The sequence below is a fragment of the Onychostoma macrolepis genome, chromosome 13 (assembly GCF_012432095.1).
Source record: "Onychostoma macrolepis isolate SWU-2019 chromosome 13, ASM1243209v1, whole genome shotgun sequence".
Taxonomy (NCBI): Eukaryota; Metazoa; Chordata; class Actinopteri; order Cypriniformes; family Cyprinidae; genus Onychostoma; species Onychostoma macrolepis.
Window position 1 is genome coordinate 4520762 of NC_081167.1, and position 26824 is coordinate 4547585.

Below are 26824 nucleotides of genomic sequence, written 5' to 3' on the forward strand. Positions count from 1 at the left end.
CCGAGGCTGCTAAGAAAGTGGGTGGTCAGTGAGAGTCCTGCCTTTGTCCAAACTGTAGGTGATAATCCGGGATTCTGTGGCGATCCGGGAATTCCTCCTCACGGTTCTCGTCTTGGGGAGGAGTTCAGACATAAAAGCCTCCTACGGTTCACGTGTGAAGCGGGCTACACGCTGATCGGATCTTCCGAGCGCACATGTCTGCAGAACGGATCCTGGAGCGGAACCCAGCCCGTGTGTGAAGGTGAGGGTCACAGATACCTGAGAGACACACAAGGCGAAATTCACCAGGATTTTGCTTTGCACTTGAGCTTAATTAGATCAGAAAGGCAAGCGTTCCTCCGAGCAAACTGTGATCCAGTACAGGCAACGGCCTAATGAGAAAAATGTATGCTTGAGAGACTAGGGGTTTTTAGTTTGTGCCTTTAAAAAGGTTTAAATATATTCTTAGAACCTAAAGCAGGCTCAAATTACAACATGTTCTCTTTGTTTCTGAACCTCACTTAACCTGCTCTGCTCACTCTTTTCCTGAATTGTACTGTGTAATTAGTGTAAAATTGATCTTTTGATGCTAACTGGCCTAAAATCGGTAATTGCCAGTTAACTCAATGACTCTGGTTAGTGGAGCCACACAAAAGGCCTGTCATTAGCATGGTGTGTAATGATACATTGCTTTAATAAGGATTTGTGAATAGCCTGCTCTAGCTAACTGCTAATGGAAATACAGGACGTTTTGACATGATTCAGAGTCTGAGCAAAGGTTTTTTTTTTTTTTTTTTTTAAATTGTTATTGAAAAAGTTCAATTGGTTTCTTTGTTAAGAGAAACTAGACTGAGAGTTTAAAATCAATAAAGTAGTAGTTTATTCCTAGACAATCTAGTTATTTTTGCGACTGACCTTATTGCATATGCATTTGTAGGCATGTCCCCTTCAGTTGCAAAATTTATGGGAGGAGAGTATTTAAATGAGTCATGTAAAGTGATTTAAAAGGTTTGCGGTAGTCAGTTTACTGATAATATGCACCATTATTTAATGCCCAGAAAAAAAACAATATATGTACCAAAAGGGATTGTCCATATTCATGTTCTTTGTCGTTTTCCTCCATATTTCCCAAATGCAGTCCCTGTATGTGTTTTTGATCACCCATTTTGCCTGACTCTGTTAGCAAATTTTATACAAATTACTTTATGTATAATTTATATTTAGTTTAATGGAAATCAACTAATCAAATGTTCTATCTAATTAACCAACACCTATGCATTCGTCAGTTTCATTGCACAGGTCCACTGTATATCTCAATCTGTAATTTTATTCTCAAATGAAAACAAAATAATAACAGCGCTCAGCAAATAAACCTCCTGGAAGCTAGAAGTCGGAATCACCCCAGGAAGTATTTATACCATATTATTAGAGGACAAAAACAATGTGCCCAGTAGCTTAATGTGTTTTATCCCTAATTTATTTGTTTGTTTTCTGCTACAGACAGTACGATGGGGTTGCGTAAAATAGATCGATAATATACATTATTCAGGGCACATTCATAATTGAATAAGGGCTTTAACACATGGCTGAGACAGATCGCTGTGGGGGGTAACTCAACGGTGAGCTTTGTAAGGATACAGACAATACTTTCCAGATACTAGAAATAAAACACAAGCCTGTTGCCATTTACAAATAATGACTTAAAGTTTGGAGCTATATCTGTTTACAGCAGCCTTCCACTGGGATCCCATTAACTCTTAATTGGTCCAGTTTTTCTCTATTTACTTAAATTGTATATTATTTAATCCAAGAGGATATGAGGGCCAAATTACAACTACAAACTTGATGATAATAAAGATTAAGTGAGTCGTTTATGTCTCCAACTATTTCAACAAAATTTCTGTTTATTAAAATAATCCAGAGAGGGTAAAACTTCAAAGATAATTGTAGAAGTTTTTAGTAACATAATTATTTCTTAACTATAACTTAACCAACAATCAGTTGATCTTCACTATGCTCTTGGAGCATAAACAACACTCTTAAATTATTGTTTATTTATTTATTTTTTTACTTTAAATCAACAAAACAACATCCATTCAAACAAACAACAGGGAGGGGGGAGCAACAATCACCATCAACAATTTCACAATCTGAAAGAAAAAAGGAAGGACAATAAATAAATAAATAAAAATAAAAACTTTATATGGTCATTCCTTTATATAGTCCAAAATGTTGGAAGAAAACATTGCCATGCATCAATGGTACTAGGTTTAGCCTTGTTAATTTGTGCTGTTGTACATTCACAAGTCACTATTTTAAGGAGGCTATGAATCCAAAATGTTTTTGCACACATGTGCGGACTAAACCAGTTTTGTATTATTGCCTTTTTTGCAGCTGTAAAACCAGCAAACAACATTCTCTTCTTTAATGAACTTGTACAGAAGTTAGAATCGTCATTGAGAAGACATAAACCTGGATTAGACATGAAATCAATTTGTAGTAAAAAGGACAAAACAGAATTCACATGAGTCCATAGATTGACAACAATTGGACATTCCCAAAACATGTGGAGAAAAGTCCTTGCTGATACAATGTTACAGATATGACAGTTATATGTTGATTGCAGTTTCATTTTAAACCTCTTGTAAGGAGTTATGTATGCTCAATGGATGACTTTGAAATGGATAAGACGATGAGCCATGTTTTTAGAAGTTAAGATGAGATTAGACCACACCCTCTCCCAGTCAACCGATACATCAAAATCTGTTAATTCATGATTCCAGATAGATTTAATAGAAAGAGACTTTGCAGTGTGATCATTAAGTTCACTATATATTAAAGAAACAGATGGCCGACCAGAGGGTGGTGCGATCCAATCCCATATAGGATGAGAGGAAATAGGGGATGCCCAGGGAACTCCATAGGCCTTGAGACCAGAACGTAACTGAAAAAAGACAAAATATGATGATGCTGGTAAACAAAACTTTATTTCTTGAAGTGAGCAGAGTCCATGGTTATCATATAAGTCACCGCATGTGTTTCTGCCCAATGTAGACCAAGAAGGCTGGACAAATGGCCGATTTCCACATACAAAAATAAAGTTGTGCCATAAGGGTGTGTTGTTACAAAATTTGAAAGGTCCTCCCATCAGACGTTCCACCCTTTTCCAGATCCTAATAGAATTGGCCACAACCGGGCCAAATTTATATTTATCATTTTTATTTCCTATGCCAGCAAATAAAACATCTTGGAGCCTATGTGTTTTAACCTTGTCTGCTTCGATTACTCTCAATGAAACTTTAGATTGAGGATCAACCCAAATATGAAGAGCCTTAAATTGGAACGACCAATAATATAATTCAAAATTTGGCACAGACAATTAAATTATTGTTTCTTAAATAGAAATGAAAATGAGTAATTTATACAGTATATAATTAATTGTTGCGCTTTGTTCATCATAATTTATAAAGCATTAGGTAAAGCCGTGCAGTATGGACACCCGATGTAAGGCTGTTACCATGCACCACTGTGCAGCTTTTTAATTTCCAATAAATCTAAATTCTAGTTATTACTATTTGAAGGTACCAAAAAATAAATAGATAAAAAAGTTGGAACTAAGTTGATCTACCCTGCTAACAACACTGCAAAACACTCTTAATTTCTTGTTCTTTGTTTCCACAATAGCAGTCAAAATGTATAATTTAAATATTATTAGCTGTTGCACGTGAGTCGTAATAATTTAGAAAAACACTGGTGAAAACTGTCGTATGGACACCCAACCAATTTATGGCTGTCAAGCATGTCTGTGCTATTAGAATTCGAACTCTAATTAACCACATTGGAGCGTATCATCTTTACTTCTGTTATCTGAAAATGCCACTTCAAAGTATGAGGGGGAAAAGAAAAAAAAAACACTCGTCAAAAGCTCCAACTAATTGGAAATGGAAGTTCATCTACCTTGCCAACAAAACTCTGCTGGCTGTAAAACACAGTGCTTGTGGTGTAATTGGAAGTGTTTTGCTTGTGGTGTTAGCCCTTAGATATGTTTCACAGAAGCTCTTCTCTCTCCATTGCGTTTTCAGTCCCGCAGAGCTGCGATCTTTTACTCCTCACATTCTCTCTTTAACTTCTTTGGTCTTTGATTGCCTTCCCAGCTGTATCCTGTGGAAACCCTGGAACGCCGGCCTATGCCAGGATCGTTTTCAGCGACGGTATGCTGTTTCCTAGCTCAGTGATGTACGCCTGCTGGGAGGGCTACAAGACCTCTGGCCTCACCACTCGCCATTGCACCACCAATGGCACCTGGACTGGCTCAGCACCAGATTGCATTGGTTAGACCCACAACCTATACTCTCTTTGATTATCGCAAATGTTTTTGTAATTACACAAGGATTGCTTATGTAATGAACCCTGTGTGCTTCAGGAGTTGCACTGGTAGTTGATTAGTTCTGCCACAAGTCACGTAATCCACCGCTGTTAACACAGAGTCAATGCATCAATTCAAATAAAAAAATAAAAAAATAATAAAAATGGGGGATGGGGCAACAGAAGGAATCTTTATCATTCCATAAAGTTTTAGCTGTGTGATTTAAGTTTTGTGCAATAGCCAGTAATGGGACAATATACAATGGGGTCCAAAATCTGATGCAATGAAATTCTGAGATGTAGAATATTATTTAAGCCTGAATAAAGCAGACAAATTCAAAACAAAGACAAATTAACATAGTCAAGATTCTTTGTGACATTAATCATGTTTTTCTATGAAAAGGTCAGATGTTTTTGATTCCACTGAAGCACAAAATGGTCTCAAATCATACTGAATGAACATGATCATCAGGTTTTACACAAATTTGTGGAGCTCTATTGCTGCTGTCATTAAAACAAAAGGTGGATGGAACAAACTATGAAGACATTCTGACATTTCTTGTTAATTTTTTACTCACACTGTTGTTCTGATAATATATTTTTAATGAGAAACAAGAAATTTAAAACAAAGTACATTAAACAAAGGCAATTTGTAAGCATTCCCAACTTTGAAACTACATTACGGTGAAAATAATACAAACCCAAACTTAACCCAAATGTCATGAAAAATTTTGAATATACAGAATTCAGACCCCTGTTTTCTCATATTGTTATGTTGCATATTTATTCTGTAATGGTTTACTTTTTTCACATCCATCTACACCCCATACCCACATCTGTCTATTTAATGTCTTAAAGCTAGAAATGCATATGAAGTTGCATGGAGTGCAAATTGATGTGAACAGAAAGAATATATGTATTTATGTTCAATTCATTGCATTCCATTGTCTAGAAATTGCTTATTTTTATTATAAATAATATATTTCCAACTGCAATCTCTATGTTTTATTAAAGAATTAAAAAAAAAAAATGAAATGTCTGAGTCTAGCTTGTTCTCTCATTTTGCAGTTATCAGCTGTGGGGATCCTGGTCCAATTGGCAATGGAATTTATATTGGAAATGAGTTCATATTTAACAAAACCGTCCACTATCGCTGTAACCCTGGATATGTGATGGAGCCCTCTGGTTCATCTACTCTACGCTGCAGCAAAGATGGCACTTGGAATCAGACCAAACCAAACTGCAGAGGTAAGCTCAACTTCTAAATGTACAAGGAAATATAGTTCTCCACAATTCTCTCTGTACAGGCAGAGAGTGCAGCATTTCCTGTCACTCTGCAAAACAGCATCATGAGAGCTTTTAAAAGATATACTAATATTGTGGAGTTCTTAGCATCCCAACATCAAAAGCCTTTCAGATGTTTTTGATCTTTGTTTTTTTTTTTACTTGCCTGGCAAGTGAGATTATTCACTTATGAACTCCAAGGAGACGTTGCCATGAAATCTGTAGGATCTATGTTATCAGATGTCAGAATGAAATTAGCGAGTGGTGCAATGCAGACAGCTCAGAGTCAGTCATGATCATTTCTAGAAAATACCAGATACATGTTTTCGGACGCAGGAAAAATGCAATGGATGCTTGAAACTCAGAATGATTTTAGTACATAATCCCATTTAATCATCGCTTCCTCCCATTAACGATACACTTCGTCCCATTAGCAAACGGAACGTAATGATCATGGAAAGAAAATAAATAACTCTAAGCCCCTTGTTAGCATACTATTCTTTCAGATCTTCCTTTTCCGCGTCTGAACAAGTGAAAGAAGGAGGTGTTGGGTTTGGACACATCTTCAGTCAATATTAATGATGGTGATGAAATCAGGGCTGTCGGCTTTTCGGAATGCCTTTAAAATGCCTTTCAGTTCTATCCCTTAGTTTGAACTGAGGTAGCAAACAGAATATGGAATTTGATTTTGAATTTGAATGTATAGGACAGTCAAATAAAATTCAGAATGACTGCTGTAAGTGTAGATTTTAGTGCTACATGGGGCACTTCGAGAAACATTTGTTTATATTGATGATCACTGTTTAAAAAGACAACTATAGAGGCTTGTATTTAATTTATATACTATATGTGTAGTTGACATGAAATATTTTGAGACACATCCTGCAGTATGACAAAACACTTTTCTAATTATAGTATAATGATTAGCCATGCAGCATTTATGAACTCATTAATTTGGAGATTACATGGAACTTTTAAAAAATTCATTTGTCACACCTCAGGACCATTTATGAAGGAAAAAAGGTGATTAAAAACAGTGCAAAATTTACAAGAGATGGTGTTCAGTTACTGCATGTAAAATGTCCTTAATGCATTATTGTGCATTTTTAATTGTAACATTTTGATATTGACAAAAAAAAAAAAAAATTCTGCTGTTAAGCATCAAGTACATATGCTGTATGTTTTGACAATGGTGGGAGAGTACATTTGCGGAATGTTGTAATTTATGCCACATTTTGATGATTTTTTAAAGTTATATGAAAGTGTAATACTTTTTACATTATTATTATTTTATTTTTTAGTATTGAGAATGTTCTGTATATTCTGCATATCACATATAAGTAAATTTTGACAGGATTAGCCCCACTAATTATAATTTATGTGTATTGTCAAAAATCTTTTGTAGTATGAGTGTGTTAAATTTCTTTAAACTGCAATGCAGTAATATACTGAAGATCCAGTGAGCTTTGGCCAATTCAAATTCCACCCCATAAAATGAAAAGGGAGCCAATGCATGAATACTGCATACTGTCTAACTTTGTTGTGGTGGGGTATTTCAGTCATCATGTGTGGCCAGCCTCCAGCTATCCGCAATGGGCGAGTGGAGGGCTCAGACCTGCAGTGGGGTTCTAGTGTTACCTACAGCTGCTTTGAAGGATACCAGTTGTCCTCTCCTGGAATAGCCACATGTGAAGGGAATGGCACATGGCGTGGCGAAATCCCACAGTGTCTGCGTAAGTACCGTTCTGTTCCATTAACAGAAAACAGAATTAAACTCCATTAGCACATCCATGAAAAGAGGATGTAAACAATGTGTTTTGCTTCAGTAGACAGCATATTTAATTACAAATGAAAATGAGGCTGTGAGGGATGTAAGTACAGTTTGTTTTGTGCCGATGTACTTTAGAATGCCTTCTGCAGTTAATTTTGTCCACTGAAAATTCATGGAAAGTTGTATTTACAATTTACAAGGTACAGTATACATTTCTTTGTCACTCTCAGATTTGAAGAAACAAAACAAACCAAAAAACTGATAGCTGTCCAAATACATCTTCTGCAGTATAAATGATATAGGAAAATCTCAACCATCTTGACAAATTTCTGGCATCGCACCATACAGACCATCATAGCACCCTGCCGTAAATCCATATGTGGGCCAAAAGTTGATATTTTCTGTGGCGGCTTTTGTTGTGTTTGGAGTATTGTGTCGCTATGATGGAAGGTTCATGGCTTGACTGAAATTGTGTGAAATGCAGCTACAGCACATCATAAAACCTGTTTTGACATTTTCAATACAAGTGTCAACACATCATAAATGGATCCCTCAAGTAGCCTGGCTTTCCGGCATGCAGCGCAAGAGGTACGAGGTGCATGCACGGAATCTGCTGTTAAATCCTTCTGGCTTTTATTGTAAGCCTTTGACACAATGTCAGCTGTTACAACAGAAATCCTCGTTAAAAGTGCCAGAAAAAAGAAACCATATTGTAAGTACAAACACCAAAAAAGTACTATTATATAGAAGAGAACAGGCTAGTTGTCTGACAGAGAAGATGTCACAAAGACTATATCCCAGTAAAAGTTTGGAGACAAAAGACACAAATGCTTGTTTTCTCCAGAAGTGTTTTTATGCTAGTTTCAAACTTTTTGTTCAGAATCAAGAAGTTTTAATAGCATACTTGCGATAAATGCTGAGCAACAAGTTAATACAATAAAATCATAATACGATTTAAATGAACTGTGTTCTGGAAACTAGATTTAATTATTTTTAAATATTTTACATTGTCAAGCTGTTGTGTTTATATTTTGTAATTTTATTCAATTTATTAATTAGAACATTTGAATTCATGTAAAGTAAGGTACGAGAGGTCATGGAGTGAATACGGTCACAGCTAAAGAGGTTTGATGAAAAGCGGAGTGCATTCACAATACAGCATGTCTCAAGTACCCTATTTATTTTATAATCCTGCCGACTACGGGTGGTGTTTTCGCTTTTCTGGGGCAGTCGTGGATAGAGAGTTAGACTTGTAACCCGAAGTTTGCGGAAGTGGCAGGAATTGTCAGTGGGGGGAGTGAATAACCAGCGCTCTCTTCCATCCTCAATACCACTGAGAACTGAGGTGAGACCCTCGAGCAAGGCACTGAACCCCCAACTGCTCCCCGGGCACCACAGCAATATGGCTGCCCACTGCTCCGGGTGTGTTTCACGGTGTGCATGTGCGTGTGTGTGTGTTCACTACTGTGTGTGTGCACTTGGATGGGTTAAATGCAGAGCACAAATTCCGAGTATGGGTTTACCATACTTGGCCACACTTCACTAAAACAAATATTATAACTTCTTAAAGTCAAAAATATGTATTAATGTTACTTTTTGAAGTAAAACCATTAGATACCATCCTTCCACTAGAAAAAATAGTCCCTGACAGTAAACAGCAACAGAATGTTCCTGTTGGTGGATGTCTCTCTGCCGCTCTGTAAATTATTTTTGTATTTCGTTTCCTCATGCATATACAGGTGCTGGTCATATAATTAGAATATCATCAAAAAGTTGATTTATTTCACTAATTCCATTCAAAAAGTGAAACTTGTATATTATATTCATTCATTACACACAGACTGATATATTTCAAATGTTTATTTCTTTTAATTTTGATGATTAGAGCTTACAGCTCATGAAAGTCAAAAATCAGTATCTCAAAATATTAGAATATTACTTAAGACCAATACAAAGAAAGGATTTTTAGAAATCTTGGCCAACTGAAAAGTATGAACATGAAAAGTATGAGCATGTACAGCACTCAATACTTAGTTGGGGCTCCTTTTGCCTGAATTACTGCAGCAATGCGGCGTGGCATGGAGTCGATCAGTCTGTGGCACTGCTCAGGTGTTATGAGAGCCCAGGTTGCTCTGATAGTGGCCTTCAGCTCATCTGCATTGTTGGGTCTGGTGTCTCTCATCTTCCTCTTGACAATACCCATAGATTCTCTATGGGGTTCAGGTCAGGTGAATTTGCTGGCCAATCAAGCACAGTAACACTATGGTCATTGAACCAGCCTTTGGTACCATTGGCAGTGTGGGCAGGTGCCAAGTCCTGCTGGAAAATGAAATCAGCATCTCCATAAAGCTTGTCAACAGAAGGAAGCATGAAGTGCTCTAAAATTTCCTGGTAGATGGCTGCGTTGACTGTGGACATCAGAAAACACAGTGGACCAACACCAGCAGATGACATGGCAGCCCAAATCATCACTGGCTGTGGAAACTTCACACTGGACTTCAAGCAACATGGATTCTGTGCCTCTCCACTCTTCCTTCAGACTCTGGGACCTTGATTTCCAAATGAAATGTAAAATTTACTTTCATCTGAAAAGAGGACTTTGGACCACTGAGCAACAGTCAGTTCTTTTTCTCCACAGCCCAGGTAAGATGCTTCTGACGTTGTCTCTGGTTCAGAAGTGGCTTGGTAGCCCTTTTCCTGAAGACGTCTGAGCGTGGTGACTCTTGATGCACTGACTCCAGCTTCAGTTCTCTCCTTGTGAAGCTCTCCCAAGTGTTTGAATCGGCTTTGCTTGACAGTATTCTCAAGCTTGCGGTCATCCCTTTTGCTTGTGCACCTTTTCCTACCCAAATTCTTCCTTCCAGTCAACTTTGCATTTAATATGCTTTGATACAGCACTCTGTAAACAGCCACACCTTTCAGTAATGACCTTCTGTGACTTACCCTCTTTGTGGAGGGTGTCAATGTTCGTCTTCTGGATCATTGCCAAGTCAGCAGTCTTCCCCATTATTGTGGTTTCAAAAAACAAGAGATACCCAGAATTTATACTGTAGGGATGGTCATTTATTCAAACTCAAATGTAAATATTCTAATATTTTGAGATACTGATTTTTGACTTTCATGAGTTGTAAGCTCTAATCATCAAAATTAAAAGAAATAAACATTTGAAATATATCAGTCTGTGTGTAATGAATGAATATAATAATCAAGTTTCACTTTTTGAATGGAATTAGTGAAATAAATCAACTTTTTGATGATATTCTAATTATATGACCAGCACCTGTATGTGTGTTGCTCGCTCAGCATGAGAAAACATTTGTTTTCCATCTTTTAGTTAAACCAGTTTGTGGCGCAGTGTGTCTGCCTAAGGAGCATCATTAAACAGTATAACTCAATGAACACACAGTATCATACCTGAAATAGAAAACTTTTGAATGATATCATTTGTGGACAACTCAACGGTTACATACAGTATGTAACTGTCCGTAAATTATTTATTTGCCAGATTATCATTTGGTTTGTTGGCATGTGGATGACTTCATGCGCAAGGAAAGCTGTCTGCGAATCGCTCTCCCAAAAATGTGCTGTTACTACCAGATCTTGATTACCAAAAATTACATCGTATTCGATGCAAAACTAACTTGATCAAATAAAAAAAAAAAAGTAACTAAATGTTATACTCTATATATACTTTTGTGTTTTTTCAAGCAAAGCAAATTTTGAAAGTCTACTGAAAACATATCTTCTTACATGTTTTTGAATAGATAAAAGATTTTGAAAATGCATGTTATTTGGCAACATGCTTGTGCAAACTAATCAAAAGAACAATATCTGAGGATTTTTTTTCTTTTTTTTCTTCCCAAATCCAAATGCTTGACAATCTGGCATATAGAATAGAATAGAATAGCAGGTTTCTAACTTGCATACGCTATAGTGTAAAAATATGCCTTGCTTTTTGCCTTATGAAAAAGGATGACAGCTAGTCCTGGTCTCCCCTACAGTACATACAGTACTTCACAATGCAGCTCATTCTGGATACCGCAGGCTGGTTGATATTCAGCCTTCTCAGATTCTCCTAGATCACACCTCAAGCTACACTTCTTCTACTGGCTCCCTATGCCTGCTAGAATCAAGTTCAAACATTTGTCCTAGCGTACAAGCAGTCATTGGTCAGGCACCTTCCACCATACAATCCATGCTGACACCTAGGACTACTCAGCCTCTCATCCAAACATTTGATGGATTCAACTTCAAATGAAAAACTTGGGGGGAAAAGTGTCTACTATAAATTTTCAGATGCAGACTGTAGACTCACTTCTTTCAGCATTGTATTAATACCAAATCGATGTTGATTTAATTTATTTATTTATTTTTACATATTTTTGGCTTTTATCTATATTAGCTGTAATGAAGTAGCCCTTTGCCATCTGTTGATCCTCTCGTAAATGTGATGTTAAAGCACTTTCTAAATGCCTTAACTCAAAAACAAGTGAAGAACCTGAGAATGCAAATAAAGAGCACAACTAGAACAGTGTGACTACTTTTTTTAGTCCTGTTTGACTGTTAAAATTTGTCAAATTCAAATACACCAACACCTTTCACTGCTAAACTGCACTCTTGAAAAAGAAAGTAGCTGAACTGAGGCAAGGATCCTGTTGAAACTAGTGGGCTAACTGTTTTTGTGTGTGTGTGTGTGTGTGTGTGTGTGTCCTTTATAGCGGTGTTATGTGGAGAGCCAGGCACCCCTGCAGAGGGCTTCATAGAGGGCCGGCAGTTCACCTACAAATCAGAGGTGTCATTCTACTGCAGACCTCCATTCCTGCTGGTGGGCTCCTCAAGAAGACTTTGTGAGGCGGAGGGTTCATGGAGTGGAATACAGCCTTCTTGCATTGGTGAGCCACTATGTACCTTGGACAAAAAGAATGCTGTTATATTTCCATGCAGTATTTGTAATAAATTTAAATAAATTCTTATATATATATATATATATATATATATATATTTGTAGATCCAACCAGCAATGTATGTAAGGATCCCGGAACCCCATCATATGGAATTCCAGTCCAGGCTCAGGGATTTGAGGTGAGAACAAATGACATTCAATCATTCCCTGTTCTTTAGTTGAGTAAATTACAGGTTATGCTTCTTTGGTATCGGGATTTCAATCTCAATAATGTAATTCTCTTCTTTCAGGTCGGAAGTAAAATTTTCTTCAGATGTCGGAAAAACTATCACATCCTCGGCTCAACAACGAGAACGTGTTTAGAAAACTTAACATGGAGTGGGATGCAACCAGAGTGTGTTGGTAAGCATCGCTATTTACAGACTCTGTTCCAAAAGCTAGTGAGCTGCCTATGCTGGCAGCAACTGTGTCGCCCTGAGCGTGAAAGCTGTTCTGAGTAACCTTCTTTTGGCCAAAATCTAAATTAACATTGCATGTATCCTTTGCACAGAAGGCAATACCAGGTTGCATTGTGATAAGGTCATTTAAAAAATCGAAACAAGATGGGAAAAATAAGGAGTGCATTCAATATTGAAAAAAAAAAAATTGCTTAAAATAAATCGGTCTAAATTAAAAATAGATGATTTTATACGTTGAGTGTTCTACACATTATTATGTTGCACACAGTTTTGGTAACACTTTATTTTAAGGAACAATTCTCACTAGTAACTAGCATGCATATTACTAGGATATTGGCTGTTTATTCGTATTTATAAAGCATTTAATAATGCCTTATTCTGCATGACCATATTTAAGATCCCTTATTCCTAACTCACACCTAAACTTAACAACTACCTTACTAATTTAATTAATAAAATTAAGAGTTTATTTAGGCAAAACACATTTTATGGGTCAAAATTGTCGATTTTTATTTTATGCCAAAAATCATTAAGATATTAAGTAAAGATCATGTTTCATGAAGATACTTTGTAAATTTCCTACCGTAAATATATCAAAACTTAATTTTTGATTAGTAATATGCATTGCTAAGGACTTCATTTGGACAACTTTAAAGGCTATTTTCTCAATATTTCGATTTTTTTGCACCCTCACATTTCAGATTTTCAAATAGTTGTATCTCGTCCAAATATTGTCTTATCCTAACAAACCATACATCAATGGAAAGTTTATTTATTCATATTATGCATAAATCTCAGTTTCAAAAAATTGACCCTTATGACTGGTTTTGTGGTCCAAGGTCACATTTAACCAGTGATGGGAATAACGGAGTTATAAATAAACGGCGTTACTAACGGCGTTATTTTTTCAGTAACGAGTAATCAAACTAATTACTGTTTTCCCAGTTACAACGCCGTTACTGACAATAAAATGTGGCGTTACTATCATTTATAATATTATTATCATTTTATTTTTCAGTTTATCTGAATGGATGCACAGTGTTGTATTTGACATACTGTAAACTCTAGTGTGAAGGCGCACGGCTCGCCGTCGCTTTGTCTCACACGCAAAGGAAGATACAGAGCAAGAGAGTCTTTTATAACATACAGAATTGACACGCTACATGTAAACGATATTCATTGTTGTATTTTCCTGTCAAAATAATGGAGTTCCCTTGGAATTCTTCAGCTTTTAAAGGAACACTCCACTTTTTTTGGAAATAGGCTCATTCTCCAACTCCCCCAGAGTTAATAAGTTGAGTTTTACCATTTTGGAATCCATTCAGCCGATCTCCGGGTCTGGCTATAGCACTTTTAGCATAGCTTAGCATAGATCATTGAATCCGATTAGACCAGTAGCATCGCGTTCAAAAATGACCAAAGAGTTTCGATATTTGTACTATTTAAAACTTGACTCTTCTGTAGTTATATTGTATACTAAGACCGGCAGAAAATGAAAAGTTGCGATTTTCTAGGCCGATTTGGCTAGAACTATACTATCATTCCGCGACATCAGGAACTTTGCTGTTGTACCATGGCGCAGTGATACGTAGCACCTGAAAGCAGTCCCCAGCTATATTATAACTAGGTACCTAGCTGGGGACTACTTTCAGGCGCTGCGTAATATCACTGCACCTGCTGTGGCCATGGTACGGCAGCAAAGTTCCTTGATTATTATGCCAGAATGAGAGTATAGTTCTTAATCGTATCAGCCTAGAAAATCGCAACTTTTCATTTTCCGCCGGTCTTAGTACACGATATAACTACAGAAGAGTCAAGTTTTAAATAGGACAGATATCGAAACTCTTTGGTCATTTTTGAACGCGATGCTAGTGGTCTAATCGGATTCAATGATCTATGCTAAGCTATGCTAAAAGTGCTATTGCCAGATCCAGAGATCAGCTGAATGGATTCAAAAACGGTAAAACTCAACTTATTAACTCTGGGGGAAGTTAAAAAAGTGGAGTGTTCCTTTAATAACTGCCGGGTCCCTTGATGTGGGGGAACGTATGTGCAAACTACAATCTCATTGGCTGGCGCTCACCTATTATCACCCCTGTTTTGATTTCAGCAAATTAATTAGAGCGAACGTAGACAACGTGATTAATATTCATGAACCCAGCAGCTTATTAATCCTTAGTGCATTTTATATTGTTATTGGTAGTAGAATTCGTAGTTTTGTTATCAGTATTATTTTTAGTTTTCTTTTTTCCTTTTTTTATCGAAACAGATCGTGATAATCTCTCACGTGACCAATCACCGATTCGCCTCTTTTGTCGTGCCATCTCCATTTACTGTCGCTGAGCAGAACATCTAGTGTAAAAACAGAATTAGAGTATCACAGTGTTAGCTTAGCAACATGCTAACAGCAAACTCTATTGAAGTCAATTAGGAGGGAGAACTGATAGGTGCTACATGTGAAGAGCACTATTTGCTGTCTATGTAGGGCACTTATGATGTTCCATTTCACTTAGCGTACTGCCTCAAATGGAAGTTTCCTGTGTGGGCGTCTGACAGCAAGGCAGCTCCTTAGGTTTTGGAACACAGCCATAGCGTTACATTCGAAACAAGGTTTCATCAGTGCGTGATTGATGATGTACTATCAGGAAAACAAAGGAAGGTGAGGAGAGAGAGAGAGAGAGCGAGATCTTTACACAGGAAATTACTGCAGAAGGGCATTGTTTGAAGAAGTACAGATTACTTCAGAGTTAGGGCGGCTGAGGGTGCTGATGTCAAAGACTCTGACAGCTTAGCAGAGAGAAGTTTGCTCTTGCAAATCTACTTTTTGATAGAAGTTCTCTGAGCAGTGTCATGCACTTGATCCTTGCCACTGTCCCAGTGATTATCCTCTAAGCTGTAAATGTGAATTCCACATTGCGATGCTTTTGTATTGAAAAGATTGCTGCAAAAGGAACAAATGTGGGCAAAAGAATTAAAGTTAGCTGAGTTTAAACAGCTTGTACATAAATTTGAGATTTGTGGACCACTTTGACAGAGCGCCCCACCAAATCCTTAGGGCGTCTTGCTTGTGTAAAGCAGTCAAACTGTCAGAAGCTGAGAAGCAGGGAGAATTGAGTTGACGAAAAGTGAGGTGTGAGGACATGCCTCATATATTATAGAAGATGGCAGCACTCAAGGCATGTCCCAGAACGTTTCTCTCCGTGGTGTGGCTTTATCTCGACCGTTCTATAGTATGCAGCTGGGACTCCACTGTAAATCTTTCTGATATTGCTTTTATTGCAATTCTCTGTTTATTTTTTAGGGATGCTCTGGTCAAGATTTTTTAAGCCAATACCACTCTCCAATTTCCTGTCTTCAGAAGCATCTGATACCAATAGTTTAAACAATATTATCAACCAATAATATATTAATAGTTGGATATATAGCATTTCCAACTTTTCCTGCATACATACAGTATCTCATACAGAAATGCATACCATTGTATATATTACTGTGTATACAGTGATATACTGTACAGTATATTACATTATATTGCAAATCTCAACTGCTTGATTGCTTGTATCTTTACAAAATCTAAACTATATTTAGTCCAGAACTAATCTGCTAAATGCAAGTCATGAATATATTCATAATGATTAAAAACATTATGATTTTCTGTGTAGCTTATTTGAAACATTGTTTATTGTGAAAAGCTCTATACAGATGCATTGACTAGACTTGGCTTTGCTCAAGCAATGGCATGAGTTTTAGGCCAGAATGATTTGTTTTTTTTCCATTGAGGATTTGAAAGCAGTTCTGCATTTTCTAGAGACACTCTAATATTCTATAATGTGTGCAGAGTATGTGAGTTTTATTTATATATATTCTTACGTTCTCACCACATTTTGCTAAGGTCCATTTTATTCTTAGAAAAAAGCTGCATGAGACATATTTAATAAACAGAAATGAACATCTCAAATCCATCATTCTTAATTTAATTCATACATGTAACAAATAACACATTTGCACCAGCCAGTTCAACATGGACGTGATGCGTACACCTTGCAACAGATTTATCAGGAGTTATAAAAAATTAACAGCATAAATAATAAATGCTACTACGTACACGTTATTTTTTTGTGTGTGATAAAAGTGATGAAATAAACAAAAACCTATCCATTTACACACATTTAGATTAAATATGCCAGTTTAGTGAACAAATGAAAATAAATCATTATCCAGGAGTTGCATGAATTTAAGCTGTAAATAGAATATCGTCTCGGTTACATAGGTAACTCTCGTTCACTGAAGGAGGGAACGGAGACGTACGTCGGACTGACCGACGAATAGGAATCTCGCTAGAGAGGCCAATCTGCTTCGAGTGAAACTAAAACGAGCCAATGCACATTGGCATGCAATCATATGCAGCAGCTGCTCACCTCACAGCGCGGGTATATAATGAGCAGCAGGTGCGTTGCATCTTCAGGTTTTCGCTGAGGAGCCGAACAGGTAAGGCAGCAGCATCAGCGGGGTCCAGCGACTGTGGCGACGGGACGTACGTCTCCGTTCCCTCCTTCAGGGAACGAGGGTTACCTATGTAACGTTCGACGTACGTCGGACTGACCGACGAATAGGAATCCCTACCAAAGCGCCACAGGAGCTGCCCCCTTCCAGCGCTCTGTAGCCAGCCTCCTGTACCCCCTTGCTTAAGGACGGTGGGACAGGGCAAACACAGAGAGTGTCGATCACTGCTGTTCCCAAAACCCATTCAGTGAGACTTTTGGATAACACTGGGAAAGCATACCCTTTCACTGGAAAGGAACGCTGCGGAAGCCACATCCTTCCCCGAAGGAGTTATGTGGAGAAGTACATATGGACTAATGCCGAGTTCACACTGCACGATTTTCAAACTTGTCGGATCGCTGTTGTTTTCACACTGCGTGACTATCTGGGGTAGCATTCAGTCGCTGCTGTGTTCACATTGCACGATGGATCGGCGACAGGGGCTTTCACATTGCACGATTTCACAATAGGAAGAATCGCCAACAACTCTGTCTGATCTGCAAACTACGTTTCACAACAAAACACACGCGAGAAGTGATAAGGAAATAACGCGAGAACCCGCGTGCGTCAGACCGTTGTTCTCGAGCGACTGGAAGTATTAAAAAATATAGCCTGCAAATGGTCTGTGCGCTGATTTCCAGCTACAAAAACAAAAACAGATTATGCAGGAGGGAGATGCAGGGAACAGGGATTGTGTTCTGGTAAATAATAATTTGCAGTAACTGTTATGCTGATGTTGCGGCTGGTCAAGCGTTTGTGCTTGTTTCTGTATGATATAATTGTACATATTAAAATACTGATATGGTCTATAACTCCTCACCGAACTTCCCTCTGCCCTGTATCTTTGTCTCTCATTGGCTGAAGGTCATTGTGATGTAGTTTTCAGTCAGAAATCATTGCACACAGCGTGATTGTGAATTGCCGACAGCTCCAGATATTTAGCATGCCAAACATTTCACAGGCGTCGGCGACGTGTCGGCGATTCTCTCAGATCGCGTCTTTGGTAATTCACACTGCGCGATTGTCACTCGCGTGAACGAGCTCCGATTTGCCTCCGATGTCGGGCATTTGTCAGCGATTTATCAAAACCTGTCGGCGAGTGAAAAATCGGGCTAAAATCGTGCAGTGTGAACTCGGCATAACCCCGTAGGGCTGTACTACATATGGAAGTACTGGGGTGACTCCAACTTGACGAGAGGTGGGTTCTCCCAGAGGGAAAGACACGGGTTTGTTTAGGAGCAACCCGTGGAGTACACCATATGGGATCCCCGTAGGGTCACACATATGGAACCTAGCCTAAATCCGGTTCTCAAGGATACAACGGAGTAAAGGCCTGGCTCCAGACGCTCCGCCACGTCTGGCTGCCGAAGGGTGATCGGAGGACTCAACAGGGTCTGCCTTGTAGGGACTCTCTGGAGCAATAAGCGTATGTAACGCAACAAGCCAACACTAAGCCGGGACCTCTCTGTGCCTCTGACCTGAGGTGATAACACGGGAGGAGACCGGCTCGACACAAAGGCTATAGAACCTAGCGAACGTGTTAGGCGTCACCCAGCCCGCAGCTCTACAAATATCTGTCAGCGAGGCGCCACGAGCCAGCGCCCAGGAGGATGCCACGCCTCTCGTGGAGTGGGCATGCAACCTGAGCGGGCAGGGCACGCCTTGTGCTTGGTAAGCCAAGGCGATGGCGTCCACTTTCCAGTGGGCCACGCTCTGCTTGGAGACAGCCTTTCCCTTCTGCTGGCCTCCGTAGCAGACAAAGAGCTGGTCTGAGGTCCTGAGGCTTCGAGTTCTGTCTATGTACAGTCGCAAGGCACGAACTGGACATAGCAAAGCCAGGGCTGGGTCTGCCTCCTACAGGGGCAGCGCTTGCAGGCTCACTACCTGGTCCCTGAAGGGACTAGTAGGAACCTTGGGCACATAGCCAAGCCAGGGTCTCAGTACCACGTGGTCGTCACCCGGCCCGAACTCTAGGCAGGTCCCCTACCCTCTTGATGGAGGCCAATGCAACCAGCAACAAAGTCTTCATAGACAGAATCTTTAAGTCTGCTGACTGCAAAGTTTCGAAGGGAGCAATCTGGAGTGCTCGAAGCACCAGAGCAAGGTCCCAAGAGGGTATGAAGGGAGGTCGAGGAGGATTTAACCGTCTCGCTCCCCTAAGGAACCTGACGACCAGGTCGTGCTTACCCACATACTTACCATCGATGAGGTTGTGGCATGTGCCTATGAGCCTATGCTCCAACCCTTGCTGCAAGGAGGAAAGCACGACACCGATCGAACATCTTCGGGGGTCTTCTCAGCGAGAAGCACACCACTCGACAAACAGGTTCCACTTCAAGGCGTAAGCACGTCTCGTAGACGGTGCACGTGCTGAAGCGATGGTGTTAAGTACCTCAGGGGGTAAGTCACCTAGAACCTCTGCGTCCCATCCAGAGACCAGACATGGAGTTTCCAGAGGTCTGGACGCGGGTGCCAAAGGGTGCCCCGTCTCTGAGAAAGAAGATCCTTCCTCAGAGGAATTCGCCAGGGAGGGGCTGTCGCGAGGAGTGAGAGTTCCGGGAACCAGGTCCGGTTGGGCCAATAGGGCGCAACTAGCAGGACCTGCTCCTCGTCCTCCCTGACTTTGCACAAGGTCTGTGCAAGTAGGCTCACTGGGGGAAACGCATATTTGCGAAGGCCCTGGGGCCAGCTGTGCACCAGTGCATCTGTACCGAGTGTCCCCCCGGACAGGGAATAGAACAACTGGCAGTGAGAGGTTTCTGGCGAGGCAAACAGGTCTACCTGAGCTTCGCTGAACTCTCCCCAAATCAGCCGGACCACCTGGGGGTGGAGTCGCCACTCTCCCGGCAGCGCAGCTCGTGAGAGCTTGTCGGTCGCACGGTTGAGCACACCAGGGACATGAATGGCGCGAAGCGACCTCAGATGCTTCTGACTCCAAAGGAGGAGATGGCGGGCGAGTTGCGACATGTGACGTGAGCGCAGACCTCCTTGATGGTTGATGTACGCAACAGTCGCAGTGTTGTCCGTCCGGACCAGCACATGTTTGCCCCGTAACAGCCCCTTCAGGCGGCTCAGGGCAAGGTGTACTGCTAGCAACTCGAGGCAGTTGACATGCCAATGCAGTTGGGGGCCCGTCCACACCCCTGACACTGCATGCCCGTTGTACGTGGCACTCCAGCCGGTGGCAGAGGCATCTGTGAAGACCACGGCATGCCGGGACACCTGCTCTAGGGGCACTCCTGCCCGAAGAATCAAGGGGTCTGACCACGGGCTGAAGGCTTGGCGGCCACAGCAACCCTCTGAGGAGCATTGGAACGGGGCAGCGGCACTGGGACTCCGCCCCTTTGCAGGAACTGGAGTCTCGACCGCAACTCCGAGATGGTCATCCTCCCACAACTCATCCACAAACGCTGCCTCAGCGTGCGCTAAGCCCAGACATGCGATGCAACGCTCGTGACCATCTCTCGGTGCCAGGTAACGACCGCATCCAGAAACACACAAGTAGAATGTCATCTTTAAAAAGACGCAAGCTCTACTCGTGTAAGCTCTTTTAGGGACTTTGCTCTTTTAATCCGTGCTGAAGCACGCAGGGGAACGGCCGCGGCAACACGGACAGGGATTTTGTGCAGCCTGTCGTGTGCTCTCTCTCTCTCTCTGAAGGACGCTCTCTTACCAGCTGTTAAAACAGCTTTTACGCGCTCTTTAAGCGCACCGTTTACCAGCCGTGAGAACGGCTTTTGCAGCTCTTTCTGCTCAAAAAAGGCAAGAAAAAAAGAGAAGAAAAGGAAAGCCAGAGAGTATTCGACCCCACTGCTGTGCTGTTCACCCACACTCTTCACACAAAGAGATCGTCCTGCAGAGACTCTTTTAGATCACTTCCAGCTGAGAACAACCGTTCGGCTCCGAAGCGAAAAGCTGAAGATGCAACGCACCTACTGCTCATTATATACCCGCGCTGCGAGGTGAACAGCTGCTGCATATGATTGCATGTCAATGTGCATTGGCTCGTTTTAGTTTCACTTGAAGCAGATTGGCCTCTCTAGCGAGATTCCTATTCGTCGGTCAGTCCGACGTACGTCTCCGTTCCCTCCTTCAGGGAACGAGGGTTACCTATGTAACCGAGACGATATTCTATTTACAGCTTAAATTCATGCAACTCCTGGATAATGATTTCTTTTCATTTGTTCACTAAACTCCATGAGAGTGGCATATTTAATCTAAATGTGTGTAAATGGATAGGTTTTAGTTTCACTTGAAGCAGATTGGCCTCTCTAGCGAGATTCCTATTCGTCGGTCAGTCCGACGTACGTCGAATGTGAACGACTGAATGGGAACAGTAGCGTATGATTCCTCACATCGGTAGTGATGTCCTAATATGTCCACCTTGGAACAAATAAGCATTCTACTTACGTTTTTCTTCCCTTTTTTTTATGTTGCAAAATAAATAAAATAAATAAATAATAATAATAATATAATAAGACACATTACTGAACATAATATTAAATAGAAAAAAGAAGAAAAAAAAAAAACAGATGCAAGATAAACAATTTAAACAATTCCGAAGCTTCTTGATATTTGTGACCCTGGACCACAAAACCTTAATTCTTAAGTCACTGGGGTATATTTGTAGCAATAGCCAAAAATACATTGTATGGGTCAAAATTATTGATTTTTCTTTTATGGCAAAAATCATTAGGATATTAAGTAAAGATCATGTTCCATGAAGATATTTTTTTAATTTCTTACCATAAATGTATCAAAACTTTTCATTTTTGATTAGTAATATGCATTGCTACAAACTTCATTTGGACAACTTTAAAGGCTTAGATTTTATGCACCCTCAGATTCCAGATTTTCAAATAGTTGTATCTCGGCCATATTTTGTCCTATCCTAACAAACCATATATCAATGGAAAGTTTGATGTATAAATTGATGTATAAGTCTCAATTTTGAAAAATTGACAGGTCCAGGGTCATATACAGTATGTTAAAATAATTATAATTGTACGTAGGGTCTATTATGTCCTTGATATAGAGATATAGACATCTGGGAAAGACAAAAAGAGGTAGCATTTATATTGATGCTCTATTTTAGACATACTATAAGTAACTTTGCAACCACATGTCAACTACCAATCATTAGAGTATTAGTAGACTGTCTGCTTAATATCATCAATCATCAATTATGTTATTTTGATGGCACATGTTCTACTGACTCTTAAGTAACTTTTCAAGTACATGTCAACATATTCTACTAGCATGCCATTGCAAAGTTACTTAAAAGTAGTAGAATGTTTAAAGTGGACTATCAAAATAGAGTGTACCCCAAAAAACAAACAATTAAATAAAAAAATAAACTAACTAGCATTAAAGTGATACTTAAGTCTGACCATTAGGCTTATTTCCTTGAAGGACCAAAATACATGGGTTTATGTGATTGCCCATTGGAAGTAACTGGCTCTGATCTGTGGTAATTAGTTTGAGCATCGTTGTTTTGTGTTTGTTTTTTTTCTTTCTCTTTCACTTTTTAGCACATGCCTGTAGGCAGCCTGAGACGCCATCCCATGTAGACGTGAAGGCTATAGACCTGCCTACTCTTGGTTACACACTCATGTATACATGCCAAGATGGTTTCTACCTATCTGGAGGATCAGAGCACAGGACCTGCAAAGCAGATGGGAGGTGGTCAGGCAAACCTCCAGTCTGCAAAGGTACTGAAACAACTGGACTGATAACTTATGGAATGTGGGTTACTGCACCCAAACATGAAAATCCTGACACTGTTTACTCAAAAACAAAAAAACACTTATTAATTTATAGTGATACATATGTTTAGTTCTTGGAACCATTTAAGACTAAATACATGACTTGTTTAAACTCTTTGAAAATGTGCATTGTTAAACAGAACAGCAGAGTCAGCATTTATGAATGTATGAAAGTTACTCATGTCTGTCAATTGATGTAGAAGTGACTCATTCTCAGAGAAACTCCAGCAAGAAACTTTGATTAACTGTCATTACCATTGTGCAGGTTGCATCCACAAATGTCAAATGATCAATTATTTGCTCTATTTCCTAGTTGGACCAAAAATAAACAGCAAATCAAATGAGGATCCAGACCTGCAGAAAAACAAGATTCGTGGTATGAAACCTTTCAAGCTTACCCTTGAATGATCCATTTTGCTGTCATCAAAAATAAACTTGGCCTACATGAAGTTGAACCATGGTCACTGGAAATAATAGGCCTGTAATGTTGCATTTCTGAAAATGATATTTTTAAAATGTCAGAGTAACAAAGATAAGGTGAAGTGTGATTATTTTCATTGTTAAAATTTGATTGCCTATCCCGCTTTGACTGGCAAAGACCAACTATTTGTAAACCTTTCGTAGGTTTTGTAGAAGTGTTTGGGAAACCTGTTTTCCGCTACTATGGCAGAAATGAGACATTTCACCTTTAACAAAAGTTTTTAGACTCTTCAATTACTCTTAAATTATTGTTATATTAGTAACAAGTGGCATCTGCAAACAAAGTCTGCTTTTCTCAGAACTAACTTAATTTTTCTGTGCCATTTTTACAATTATGTTTAAGCAGCTGATGTTGGTGAAATTTTACCAGTGGAATCAACTAATTTTACTGGTGAAATCAACTAATTTTACTAGTGAAATCAACTAAATAAAGTCAACTGTCAGTATAAAATGTGCTTGTCTTTTGTTACCTTAGTACATTTTTATGTGTGCCTTAAATGCCCAAATACTTGGGGCCCCTGTAGCTACTCAAGTGCATATGCTTGTAATGTATTTCATTAAATTGCATAGATCTAGGAATGATTACTGTATGTGTTGTGTTTAGTTCCTGCAGATGTGTTCTCTTTGAACTCTGGTTGGGCTGGATTCTATGAGTACCTGGGAAAGAGACAGGCTGCCACAGTAACAGTCAATGCATTCAATGCCACCACCAGCCGGGTCAACGTCACTCTTCTGGAGCAGAGCGGGGTGCACATTAAACTCTCTGGTAAGTTTTCTGTCAGGTTTTGACACCATGTTCAATGAAGACACTAGGACTTGGGTGGTACAGTATGATGGATAAAAAAGGCGACAACACAAGAAATTGTACGACAGGACAAATTTGTCAGTTGGATGACATTTTGCTATACTGTTTATATCTGTAAATATATCCACACAGATGTCAGTGAGCAGGACTACTTTAGGTTATTTGCACTTGAGCACAGTAGGAAACATGGACTAATGTGTGAATGTAAAGTGGAATGAAGAATGTTATTAAGTAGCGTTGATAGTCACAACGAGAAACTGCGTTCTTTGTGGGTCAATATAGAAATCAACTGATGTGCGGTCAGCTGCTGCGGCAACAATATGACGTGTCACTGATCCAAATGTTGTCTTGTTCGAAGATATTTAGGAGTCTGCTCTTACATATTAAACATGCTGAAAGACAAGGATTTTCTTACTTTGATGGGAGATGGAGAGTAAATAATTGAATTAGCATTGCATCTTATTACTTCAGTGCTGAGATTACATCCAATTTCTCAGATGAATTGAGCTGGCTTGATAGCTATGGATGCTTTCCGCATTTCCCAAATATGTTTTCCTTTGCCCTACTTCCTAGTCCTAGACCAAAAATAAACAGAAAAGCATTACAAATGCAGGTTTATAAAAGAAATTCCATGTGATGGATATTGTTGGTTATTTCAGTTAATTATTTCCTTATAATGTTGTTGTGGTTGTTTTTTTTTTTTTGTTTGTTTTTTTTTTTTCTTGGGTTGTTTTGCAGGAACTTACAAGAAAGAAGAAAATCATCTATTATTAAAAGTTTACCAGATAAGAGGACCAACAGAACAATATTTTAGCAAATTCAAAAACGATAACTGGGCAATGGATGGATATGTGAGTATTACAAACGTGGTAATAATCAAATTAATAAAGCATTGTATTTTATACTGTGCATGTCATTTGCAATCTTGCATTGCAAGTTTTATATTATATTATATTTAATATTATCTTTATCTTCGGCAGTCTAGTAATACATTTGAAAGTCATTGCTTTGGCAAAATAGGGCTATATATTAAAAAGCTTTTTTTTTTTTTTTTTTTTGCTGTTATATCTTTAATGTCTATTTTTTTTGTATAGGTTACAACAGAAACGGAGAAAAAAATGTTTGTTTACCAAGGGCACATTCACAGCAAGGATTTTGGGAAGTTTCAGTTAACAAGACAAGGTAGATTATTTCATTTCATAGTTTCTCTTTGCCTTTCAAATCATGAAAAGTAAATGAATATAATAAAATGTATAATGTTTATAGATTTAATGCTTATTTAATTTATGATTCTAGACAGATTTTCAGGCAGGTGGTAATTTCAAATAGTTTATTCTGAATTTTCCCTCAGGTCTTATTACCACAGATATGGATCCGTCTAATCCTTACTACGGCACAAACAGCAGTTCTGTGGCAGCTGCCATTCTAGTGCCCTTCTTTGCGCTTATTTTATCAGGGTTTGCCTTTTACCTCTACAAACACAGGTAAGAGCAGCTGACTTTAGCAGTGTGTTGATGTTATTTGTCCGTAATGAATGTGAATTGGCATTGTGTCACTGTAGTGATAGGAAACTCCTTTGCCAAGCCAGTAATTGTGACCGATATTGCATCTGCCTACTGATATTAGCAATTAAAATCTCTTAAAATGCCACTGAGTTAAAATCAAGGCAATGTTAAAAAAAGGAGCAAGGGAGTTTTCCTACACAAATAAAACAATGTGACAAAGTTGTCATGAAGCATGACAGTTCCCCGATATTAAAATAATAAAAAAAATTGGCAGGGCTCTATCACAAGGCACAGATGACAATGAGAGACCCAAAGACCTGGCCGCCTCCAGGTAAGTCACCGGAAGCTAATGCCACAGGCGACGAACGCTTTACAGCCACACCTTCATTGTCTGCATTTTATTTGCTCATCTCATCTAAAGCAGGGCAGAGTGCAGGAATTATGGGAAAAGAAGTGACTTCCATACTGTTGTAGTCCCATATTAGATGTCATTTCTGTCAAGCCTAATTTGACCAACTAAAAGTCATCCTGCTTATTTCTGTTTGTGTGCATTTGCCACCAGAATATCATGAGAATTGTGTCTGATGTTAGTCAGTGGAAATATGAATTGGGAACAGGATGTAGGTCATTTATTTAGATTTAGACTGTACAATTGAGCAAGATCATGAATCATCCAAGCAAGCCTAGGAATCAGTTACAGTATTCAAAATTTAGATAATCAAGAAGTCAGTGGTTTTTTTTGTTTTTTTATTACTGTTTGTAAGAAGCAGCAAAATTTCCAGTTGAAATTTTTTACAAATAGCATATTACCATATAGAATACCTAGATTCAGTGTTGGGGTAACGCATTACAAGTAACGCGAGTTACATAATCAGATTACTTTTGTCAAGTAACTAGTAAAGTAACGCATTACTTTTTACTTTACAAGAAAATATACAGTTACTTTGTTTTCCCATTTATTGACTGA

The 26824-nt window shown here is 39.1% G+C and overlaps 1 protein-coding gene across 1 annotated transcript in view; it reads left to right on the forward strand.

Moving 5' to 3' along the window:
- The window catches only part of LOC131552435 (CUB and sushi domain-containing protein 1-like), a 165714-nt gene that overhangs the window by 135047 nt on the left and 3843 nt on the right, over positions 1-26824 (forward strand). The window contains exons 44-57 of the mRNA XM_058796222.1: positions 59-241; positions 4134-4310; positions 5413-5592; positions 7188-7361; positions 12118-12291; positions 12408-12481; positions 12593-12704; positions 22834-23013; positions 23381-23443; positions 24152-24313; positions 25091-25203; positions 25447-25534; positions 25704-25836; positions 26132-26188. Coding sequence (XP_058652205.1) covers positions 59-241; positions 4134-4310; positions 5413-5592; positions 7188-7361; positions 12118-12291; positions 12408-12481; positions 12593-12704; positions 22834-23013; positions 23381-23443; positions 24152-24313; positions 25091-25203; positions 25447-25534; positions 25704-25836; positions 26132-26188 — 1870 coding nt within the window. The remainder of the gene's footprint in view (positions 1-58; positions 242-4133; positions 4311-5412; positions 5593-7187; positions 7362-12117; positions 12292-12407; positions 12482-12592; positions 12705-22833; positions 23014-23380; positions 23444-24151; positions 24314-25090; positions 25204-25446; positions 25535-25703; positions 25837-26131; positions 26189-26824) is intronic.